Source organism: Cynocephalus volans, chromosome 6 (genome assembly GCF_027409185.1).
Source record: "Cynocephalus volans isolate mCynVol1 chromosome 6, mCynVol1.pri, whole genome shotgun sequence".
Taxonomy (NCBI): Eukaryota; Metazoa; Chordata; class Mammalia; order Dermoptera; family Cynocephalidae; genus Cynocephalus; species Cynocephalus volans.
Genome location: NC_084465.1, coordinates 142,047,425 through 142,058,302, shown reverse-complemented (window position 1 = coordinate 142,058,302; position 10,878 = coordinate 142,047,425). Strand labels below are relative to the sequence as shown.

The 10,878-nt window shown below is 51.4% G+C and overlaps 1 protein-coding gene across 1 annotated transcript; it reads right to left on the bottom strand.

Moving 5' to 3' along the window:
* Window positions 1-1,996: 1,996 nt before the first annotated feature.
* Window positions 1,997-3,387, bottom strand: PTF1A (pancreas associated transcription factor 1a). Its single transcript, XM_063098734.1, has 2 exons — window positions 2,595-3,387; window positions 1,997-2,199 (listed from the first exon to the last, which is right to left on the bottom strand). Exons 1-2 carry the CDS (start codon window positions 3,385-3,387, stop codon window positions 1,997-1,999), a joined length of 996 nt encoding a protein of 331 aa, XP_062954804.1.
* Window positions 3,388-10,878: the final 7,491 nt, after the last annotated feature.

Sequence of the window (10,878 nt, the reverse complement as noted above, 5' to 3'; positions counted from 1 at the left end):
GCACTAAAGGATGTGTTGAGGCATTAAATCACACAAAAAAGTGGCACGCAAAATAAAAGGTGCCACATCACAATGATGGTTGTGTTTTAACTGCGGAGTGCCACACTGCCCAATCCAACGGAAACGCAGGTCTACACAGCCGAAGAAAGCGGTACAATACTTCTATAACTTATAATTAAGTTGAAGTCTGCCCGACATTTGACTTTCTAATGAGTGTAATGAGATTACATGCCTGATGGAAGCATTTGTGCAAAAGCAACTTTCGTGTTTAATGAGGCCCTAATACAGGACAAAATCGAATTATTTTCCCTGGCTCTCAAATTCTGTCTCCAGTGTGAAATCATCTTTTAGGGGGAGGAACGGGAGAGGGCGCGAAGGCTGAAGGAGGTGAGGACGTCCACGGCCAGGGGTCTCCGGGGAGCCTCGCGACCCAGAATCTCCGCGTCTGGCCAGGCCGCGCTGCGGGGTCGGGCTCGCGGCCTCGCTTTAATTGCTCTTGGACGAGGTCCATGGCACCCGCGGCGCGCAGGGCACCCCTCGGTGGGTCTGAAACTAGGTTAAAGCAATTAGCATGCTGCCGGCATACTGTCCTCCGGCAGGGCCGTGGGTATTGCGGCGATGCGCGATTGGACCCAGTGGGATCAGGCCTATGCCGGGCCGCGGGGCAGCACCTCGCCTCGGCCCGGCCTGCGCGGCGCGGGGCGGCGGTTCCACGCGAAGGTGCGCATCTGCCGCTCCGCCCCTGCGCCATCCGCGCGCGCGCCGGCTTCAGGCCACAGGTGGGAGGCGACCCGTGGCGGCGGAAAAGACGAGCAGCGCCCGGCCTTGCGGGACTTTCTGGCTAAGCGAGCCCGGCCGCGCCCTCGCTCCTCTCCCCTTCGCTAGGGGGCGACCCTGCGCCCTCCGCCCCAGGTTGCACGCCAAGGAAGACGAAGTTCTGTTGGAGGCAAAACGAAGTCAATGTTAGAAATAACCCACTTGCAGAGGTTGCACGGGGCGCGGGGGGCCGGTGGGCTCCTTTCCGCCTTACCTGAAAACTACTGGATTTTGTTGGGAGGCCTCCAATTGGTCTCCCAGCTTCAGCACCGTCACCTGCCCCATCTCCTTTGAGAGGAGTATGTCTGAGTTCCAGGTGCCTGATTCTGTGACTGCCAAAAGGCGGGGTCACAGGGCAGCTGAAGACAACCCTTTCTCCCTAGCCCGTGGAAGCAGAAAGGCCTCTTCTCTTGTCCAGCCCCAAAACTAGACCCCGGCTCCCACCAGATGCAGCGCGCTCACTTTCATACACTATGCTTAGGCAGGGTGGGGGTAACCTTGGGTAATCCAAACATCTTCCCCGAAACTTAGCTTTCTCCTCTGAGAAATGGGAATGATAAATACTCCATGACCGACCTCCATAGGGCGATTGGGAGGTAGGATAAAAATACAGGCAAAAGCTGTCGCTGTTTAGCACAGGCGGTGCAGATGAAGAGCTGTTAAAGAGAGTTGAGACCTAACCCTGTAACCCACCCCCTTTCAGGCTAACTATAAATAAAAGGTGGTTTCTTACTAGGTAACTACAGTTTGAGTCTCTGATTCAGTTCATTTTTACTAAGTTAATGATCTTAAAAGATATAGCTACCCCCATCATGTACCAAACACAAACTTGTAGAAAAGGGTGTAAATAGCATTTATTAACAACGCTTAAAAAATAAACCATATTTGGCAATAAATAAGCAAGAAGTTTTCTGGCCAGAGTCCTTTCAGCAACGCAGAGTTCTGCCAGAGGTGCCGAGGGAATCATAGGCTATTGCATATTTTTAGAAAATCAAGATAAATTAGATAAATTATATACTTTTAAAAAGATCGTCTATTTCATTAACTCAACAGGATAATAAATAGATAAATAACAAACAGTTGATTGCCATTACAAAAACTTGATTCTTAAATTACATTTACATTATAGATATTTACATGTACAATATGTAATCAGATTCTCAGCCGGGTCGTGAACTTCTCAGGACACAAACTCAAAGGGAGGTTCGTTTTCTATGTTGTTGAAGGAAGATTTGCTGTTGAGTTTTCTGGGGTCCTCTGGGGTCCACACTTTGGCTGTTCGGATAATATTTTGTTCTCTGAGTTGTTTTTCATCAGTCCATGAGAGAGAGTGCCCTGCAAGGGGAGGGAGGCCATAATCCGGGTCGCTGGGGGAGGGGGACCCTGGAAAGGTGAGAAGAGAAAACAGACTGTAAATGTCCACCCATATTCCCAGCGATCCCCTCCGGTCCTTTTAGGATCCCCTCATGGCCACCTCGACTGAACAGGCGTCTTGCGGTTATACAGAACCCTCTTCCTCCACCCCTCCAGCCCCCAGCGCCCTTTCCCCAGAATCCCAGGAGCTGCAAGTCTGGCGGGGACCCGCGCCCTTCGAACCGAGGTCAAAGTGGCGGAAAAAATTTGAGAACCGCGAGCTAGCGCTCAAGGTTGCCCGTGCCCATCAACGATCCGTCGGTCCGTCGGTCCTTCAGTCTGCTTGTCGGTCTGTTCCCCCAGCCCCTCCGGGACGTTCGTGTGCCCGTCCCCGTCTCCCTGAGCTGGGATGTGGATGCACTTACGGGTGCCCCGATGGCAGATGATGACCTTCTGGGCCTGGCTGCCCGTGCTGTCCCCGCCCAGGCGTCCGCCGCCCCCCGGCCCCCCGCAGCCCCCCGCGCCGCCGCCGCGCAGGGGCAGGTCGGCCTGCACGAGCTCGCTGAGGAAGTTGATGTAGCCGATGGCCAGGCGCAGCGTGTCCACCTTGGAGAGGCGCTTCTCGTAGGGCAGCGTGGGGATGTGCGAGCGCAGCCCCTCGAAGGCGTCGTTGATGGACTGCATGCGCCGCCGCTCGCGCACGTTGGCCGCCTGCCGCAGCTGCTGCAGCTCGGCCTCGGAGCGCACCCGCCGCCGCCGCCGCGCCGCCGCCGCCGCGCCGCTCAGGCCCCGCAGCCGCGCCCCGGGGGACAGCACGGCCGCCCCGGCGCAGGGGTAGGCCAGGCACGAGGGCGACGAGCTGGGCGAGTAGGGGAAGACGCCGGGGGTCGCCCCGGTCCCGCAGCAGTAGCCTCCGCCGCCGCCGCCGCCGCCGCAGTCCTCCGGCTCGCCGGGGCCCCCCGAGGGCGGCGGGGCGAGCGCGTGCGGGGCGGCCGAGGGCGCGGGCTGCAGCAGCAGGCACGCCCCGTCGCGGTAGCAGTACTCGTGCAGCTGGTGGCTGAGGAACTCCACCTCGGCCTGCTCGTCCGCCAGCAGCTCATCGCCGTCCTCCAGAGGGTCCCGGGAGGACTGGTCGGTGAAGAAGTCCTCCTCGTCGAAGTAAGGGGACGGGAAAGCGTCCAGGCCCCCGGGGAAGTGCTCCAGCAGCACCGCGTCCATGCTGTGCGCCGCCGTGGGCCCGAGGGACGGCCGGCCTGCCTGCGGGGACTCTAAGTTTTCTGTCGCAGTTGTCGCTGTCTGGCAGTTCCCCCCCTCCCGGCCTGCGCTGGGGCCAAAGAGGCGGCCGCCGGGCTGCCCGCCCCCAGCCTCCCTGGAGCGCCGCGGCCGCTGCGCTGTGGCGGGCGCGGGCGCTGCGCTGGGGAGGGCTGCACGGACTGGCTGGAGCCGCGGGCTGGCACGCGAGGATTCTTATAACTACATCCACAGGCGCGTGCCAGGGGCCCGGCGCGCCAGCCAATCAGAGCGCGGGGCGCCGGCGGGAGGGGGCGGCGAGGCCGGCGGCGGCGGGGACTCTCCTCCCTTTGGGAGCTCCCGGGGCGCAGGGGAGGCGGGGCCGCGCCCCCCGCGACTGCCCCTCTCCTCTGGCGACTGTTCTGTACCTCCCCGGCGCGCGGCTCCAGGGGCACCTGCGGCCCGCGTGCACTGCGCAGCTTCCGGCTCTTCCGCCCTGCGCCTGGGGCAGCCGCGCGCCGCGTCTCGGCGCAACCACAAAAGGCTCCTAGGGGTGCCCGCCGACCGCCCAGACCGCGGGAGAGGAGTCCCCGCGGCGCTCGCTCCTCCGTCGGCGTGGGCGCAGAAGCCGCCGGCCGTCTGGGCAGTGGCGCGTTCCGACACCCCCTTTCCTGGGGCGCGCGCGGGGCTCCGGCCTGGGATGTGTTTCAGAATTCTTTCCCATCGCCGGACCTTTCAAGGACTCTTGCAAAGTTTGCAGAGTATGTGCGGGTGCGGTTGGAAGGCCACCCGGTGCCACTGCCAAGGCGTCCCAGGCGCAGTGCAGGGTCTAGGAGCGCGCCCGTGGGACGCACGCTGCTCAAAGCCTGGCTCTGGTGCCCGGTGCCTGTCCTCCGCGTCGCGGGCTCGGCGGCCGGCCTCCCCTCTCCTGCCCGGAGAAAGGAATGAGGAGACGGGAGGGGCTGCCTCGGAGAGCAGCTCAGTGGGGCGCGTTTCTTCTGAGAGCAAATCGAGACCCTGGGGGTTCTGAGCAATAAACCGGGCACAAAAGGAGTCAATTGAACCGTCTGCTCGGGAGCAGTCCGGAGGGAGGGCACGACGTTACAGGGCGGAGTGTGAACCGTTTTCAAAGCCCGAGTCTCTCACCTTCCTGACGCCACCGCGACCATCCCTGAATGATTTTTTTTCTTTCTCCACATTCCTTTAAAACACACGCGCACACACAAACACAAAACGTGTGCGCTCTGCCCCAAGACCTACTTTATCACAGACTGCGATGCAGCATGACTTCCTCAGTTTAAGAGCGACAAAGAAACACTTTCAAGGTCGGGGCAATTCCTGTTAAAAGACAAGCTCCAGCTTCCCACGCTTCTCGCCCGGCGAGAGTGAAGCGCACCATGGCGCGTGCTCGCACCGCAGAGGACCGGGAGGAGTCGTCTTCCTGGGTCAGCCGCTTCCTTTTTCAGACCCTTGTCCCACCAGAGGCTTCTATTGGGTATCCAGACTCCCGTCAAAATTCAAGTCTATGCCTTTTAAGAACAGTGATTTAAACACCCTTTCTGGTTTTAGACATTACACTGTAATTAACTGAATTCTGAGACCAAAGAGTTAAGGCCAAAAGATATACAAGACTAGAAGACCAGAGATTGCCCTCCCTTGAACTGTCAAGAACCCCAGACAATTTTAACCCGAAGACTGACTGTTTTTCAGCAGGTTCTTCCATGTGTTAGTTTCTCAGCCCGTGCCCCTTTCATGGGGAGGTGAGTATCCTTAAGCTGTTGCAAATATGGACAGGTTCCCTGTGACAGAATTTCCCTGAGCTGTAATTTCCTGAATTTAGTTTTCTCTTTCTGACCTCAAAGAGAGGGAAGCTGGGGGGCGGGGGGAGGCGGGAAGGGGGGAAGGGGTCAAGACCAGGGATCCAGCCAGCTGGTGTGTGTGCACCCAATTCCCTTTATATTTAAAAGGCCTTCCCCTTCCCTCACTTGGTTAGAGGAAACGTGCCCTTGGATCAATCTGATGACTTGCAAGAGTAACAAATGACCAGACTTCAAAGCCTTATCCAAAATATTGATAGCTATTCACGGAAGAGAAGACCGGATCTGAGCCCACAAAGGCTCCCTTTAATAGGCTGAAGGCTTTCTCTGATGACTCTAGGTGGCTTTCGAGAAAGTTCGTTTGTGTCACAGTATGTCAGAGGGGGGCGGTGCTGGGAGACATGGGAATAAGTGAGAGTGTATATAAGTATCTTTTCATTCAATGTGATTTTAACAATCAGCTTCCACAGAAAATCATCTAACAAATTTTTGATGAGTTTGTGGAAGAGTTACAGAAATTTACCTTGGGCCCCCCAGATGAGCTAATGGGAAGTCTACTGCTGGTGGGAAACCTTGCCGTCCTGTGAGGCTGGGCAGAGCAAGCATGGACGTTCTGAGCAGCTCCTGGGGCTGCATGGATGAGCGTGGGGTAGGAGCAAGAGAGAAGGTAGTCACTTGTTCCAGATATACCCTTCCCTACTCCCACCCCCAACTTTTTCTGTTGGGAAATTGCTGGCTGGCTGCACACTGGTCTTGTTGGGAGGCTAGGACAAGGCCTGCAGAGACACACACACACATACACACACACACACACACACACACACACACACACACACACACACACACACACACACACACACACACACACACACAGACTGCCCTTAAGTGAGACATGATCGTTCTTTTCTCTTACAAAAAGAAGAAAGACTTCTCCACTAATAATGGGAATTTTCTCTGGGTCACCAGAGATCACAACAGTGCGGACAGCTGCCCTCTGCCACTTGAAGCAACAGGTTGGATGAAGAGAAGACTGGAACTGAGCCTTGTCTTGCCAGTGTAGAGGCCCCAACTTTCATCCCCGCCTTCCCTCTGCACTACTGGATCCTCTGGAGAACATGCAGGGGTCCGTGATCAAAAGCTTTCAGAAACCTCATAGAGAGAGAGAACACTGGTCCCTGGGCTGCAAGCCTCTCTGCTCTCTGCTCAGCTCAGGCTTCTCCTTCTCTCCACTCATGAGAGATGTCCCCTAACCTTATAAAGAACCTCTTCTTATAAAATGACCCATCCCTCATGGCAGGCAGCAGAAGGGGCACTTGGTTCTTTCTAAATCCTGTGAGGTCTCAAGACTTTGTCAAGTCTTTCCACAGGGGCTCGGTGCTTCCACGTTGACCTGGGCCTGGTGGGCTCCCGCACCTCCTCTGGGCTGCTCAGAGGCCTCGTCCCGCCTCCTAGGTTCTCAGTTCCAGGAGAACTCCTGGGAGAGCCATGAGGTTGAGCCTTAATCTTTCTCCTTCCCTCCCTCCCTCTTTTCCTCCTCAGGGACCTGAATATTTGTTCACTGGTTTCCCATCAAATATTTCCATTGTCTTTTCCCAGCTTCTAGGGACAATGACTGGAGGGCTAGAGCCCAGGTCCCTGGCTCTTTCTCAGGGTGAATTTGGGGCAGAGACCACTAATGAAGAATGGGAGCTCCAGGCTCTCTCAGCTTCCCCATCGTATGTGTGTTCTCAACACATGGCATGTATCCTCTCTGCTGAAACCTAAACTCCCCAGACACCCAATGCAGCTGTCTTGCCCACAGTATCCCACATGCCTCCTTAGTGCCAGGTTAGGTACTTGTGAATGTCACTCACCATCTGTCCCAAGCTTGGAAATGGGTCCATGTTAATTCCTACTGGCCCAAACTGTCCCCTTCCCCATTTCATCTCTGAAACACAGAGAGGGTGTCTTGTCCTCTCCCATGCCCATTTCCCCTGTCTCTACCACTCCCCTGCCTCTGTTCTAGATAACTTTCTTCTCCCCACTTTAGTGCCCAGTACCCTCATCAGTCCACCCTTTATCTCTATACTCTCAGGATAAGGATTTGGAAAAAATAGAATCGCAGGGTTCATGCTGGATGTCTCTGAGGCTCAGAGAGGTTCAATGACTTCCCTAAGTCATACAGCAGGTGAATGTCAGTCCCAATCCCCCTCAGCCCAGTGCTAGTTTCTCTGGCTGCTGAGAGCAAGTTCCAGTTTTGCTTCCCTCACTTATAAAAGGTATATGTGTATTACTGTGCAAGGAAGTCGGTCCAGGCCTCTGCTAAAACAGCCCAGATTACCAATTACCACCTTCCTGGCCTCCACCCTCGACTCTCCATGGCCCTGGCCTCACTGTATGGACCATAGCACCGTCTGAGGTTGAGAAGTGGTGAGAACCAAGGAAGGAATCGCTCGATAGTGGGATTCCCAACGTGAACCAAAGTATGCAAAATCAAATCCGAGATCATGGGAATTTCTGTGACCTCAAAAGTCACACTATATAGGTTATAGATGATTTTTCTACCTAGAAGGCCCACTCTGATCATGCAACATTTTATCCCACCCTGGAAATGATTGGCCTGGATGATGCTAAACTCCTTAATACAGCTTCTAAGGCCATCCTTGAAATAGCCTCCACCTTCCATCCATTCTGATTATTCTTGGTTACCTTTTGAATTATTTTTCCTCATCTTTAATTAACTTCATTCATTTCCTCAGAAGCTTTAATGACCCCCTCTGGTTTTCTTTGTTTCACTCCTACTCTCCTTTCCATGAGTCTGTAAGTTCCTTGATTTGACTGGATGATCTTCTACTTATTCTATCCTAAGATAGGTAGAAGGAGGAATACTAATGCTAGAAAAGATGGAAATGAACACTTTGGGGACTTTCAGACATGTTTATTATTCATCCTCATAATTCTGCAAGCTGATGGGTATCCTTCCTTATTCAACAGGTGAATAAATGAAGTGCAGCCTTAAATTCAAGGTTGCATGGCCCGTGAGAGAAGGAATCAGAATTCAATGCCAGGTTGAAATGACTCCATATCGCATGTATGTTCCATACAATCTTTCTACCCCTTCTTTTCTATACTTAATGTCATTGATTTAATATGACTTTCACATGGATTAGCTAATTTGCTCCTAATATAGCACTGTAAGATAAACTGGGCAGATATTTTTTTCATTTGCAAGTGAAAGCAGATTCAGAAAGGCTGGGGTGACACCATGAGCCATGTGTGGACATGAGTGGATTTCCAGCCTAAGGGAGTGGGGATCTCAGCATCATGTGAGAAGATTTCCCGTGAGACACTCTCCACTCTGAGGTTTCTGAGTTTAAACAAATATATAGAGTTGGGCTGTGTCCCATTTGGGAGTGAGGGCAGGAGGCACGTGGCTGCCAGGAAACCCAGAGGAGACCCAAACACTTCCTTCCTTCTTGCCTTTGCATTTCTCATTGTTAAACATTAATCTTTAAAGGGAGAAACACCTAAATGCTGATATAATTATCCAAATAAGTGTTTACTGTCATGCCAAGGTTTATCTGATGAATGACAGAGCCTCTGAGTTTGTCCTTCAGTCTTGTTATTCTGAAAGGTGTTTGAACTTTGGTAATGTAAACATTGCAAGTCATTATTACCAGACTTCTGCACATTGGCCTCCAAAGTCAGCAGTGGAAAGAAAAACAATGAATTTCATAGAAAAAGGAACTTTTGTTTTTTTTCAAAGCTCTACGTTTTTTCTGTCTTTATGTCCATTGGTAGGGCCTTAAGTGAATTACGGTACAGCCATGTAATGGTATATTCCACAGCCATAAAAATGCATGAGAATGCTTTTGTTACAGTGATGTGAAATAATCTTCAAGACATTGTTAAGTGAAAGAAGAAGCAAGAGTGACTCACATGTTCCCACTTGCAGTGAATATAATTGTGAAGGCATCAAATATCTCTAGGTAGATACACAAGAAACTGATGGCACAGGTCCCATTGACAAAGGCATTGGGTGGTTAATGAGTGGACTTTTTCACTGTATACTCTTTTGCATCTTTTGATTTTTCAATAAGTGAAACTATGTGCAAGAAAATTTTTAAAACTTAATGAACTTTTTGGGGGATTAGATTCTACTTTAATGACATTGTGAAAATATGAACTTACTTTTTTAAAACAAAAATTTTGGAGTTGGTGATTTCTTTATCTAAGCCCCAAAGGAGCCCTCCAGAGAGCCTGGATATTAGCTTGTGCCATCTTCAAAAATCAGCAGGAAGCCTTTGGTAGGTGGGACCAGCAAGGGCAGGGGCAGCCAGGTACAGAATTTTTACAGAGACCTTTCTGTACTAAGTCCTGCATAGTGGGCAGTTGAAATGTGATGGCCTTGGATGAAATCCTATCCCCTGCATGAAATCAATATTGAACAAAATTGAGAGGGATTCAGCAATATAAAAGAAATATAAAATTACTGAATACTCATTAAAAACAGCACATTTGCTGCACTGTCTACAGTCCTACAACCTACAGTTGACTACTGCTAACATGTTGGTCAATTTTCTTCCATGTATTTCTAGTTCTCTGTGTTACTTTTTTCACTTGACACCATCTCATAATTTGCCCATATCTTTACTGACAGGCTCTAATGGTGGCATCATGGTTCATCCTGTGGCTTTCCTATTGGATAATTTCATTTTCTCTGAGCACCAGTCACTCGATCTAGGAACTAACAATTCCGTTCCTACTTTCTACATCTCTCCGACTGCCTCTATTCTGTCTGTGCTCTGACTTTATTCCTTGCTTGGTAGGCCATGATTTTGGTTCCCTCAGAATTTTTTCTACCTCTTAGCAATAATTCCTTTCACTCATGTCAGTGGTGCTGAAGATGTTGGGGGTTTGCAGTGACATTATTACTGTAGTGCTTATAAAATTCTGTCCAGGCCAAAACCTTTTCCTCAGCTGAGTTAGCTGTGCTTTAAGAAGTGTACACCAGACCATGCCTGGTTCAAGCATGGAAGTGCCCAATATTAATCAAGAAACATTGTTTTTAAGTGAAATAAGCCAGGCACAGAAAGAGAAATACCACATGTTCTCACTTATTTGTGGGAGCTATAAATAAATAAATATATGTATTAGTCTGTTTTTGTTATAACAAAGTACACTGAACTGGGTGATTTATAAGAAAAAAAAATGAAATTTATTGCTTACAGTTTCTGAGGCTGAGAAGTCCAAAGTCCATCTGGTGATGGCAACAGTGACCCAGGGGTCTCACATTGCAAGATGGTGGAAGCAGAGAGAGCAGAGAGAGACAGACTCTCCTCTCCTTTTAAAGCCCTCAGAACCACGCCCCTGACCACCATTTTTAATCCATTCACTACTGCACGGTCCTACAATCCAATCACCTCTTCAAGGCCCCACCTTACAATTACCATAATAGGATTTCCCACCCTCTTTACAGTCATAGTGGGGGCTAAGTTTCTAATACATAAAACTTGGGGGACACAATTCAAGCTTCAGGGAGTTTTAGGGGGACATAATTCAATCCACTACAATATACAAACAAATAAATGGGGCCGGGGGGTGGTGGTGAAGACACAGCAATCACAACAGTTCCTTGACCTTGAACTTGTTAAGGCAAGTGAACAGATATGATATTGATGGG

What these genes read in the sequence shown, in the direction of transcription:
- PTF1A (XM_063098734.1), bottom strand. Translation starts at nt 3,387, where the DNA reads ATGGACGCGGTGCTGCTGGAGCACTTCCCCGGGGGCCTGGACGCTTTC. An exon ending in CATCTGCCATCGGGGCACCC is followed by an intron (nt 2,200 to 2,594) that starts GTAAGTGCATCC and finishes TCACCTTTCCAG; the next exon opens with GGTCCCCCTCCCCCAGCGAC.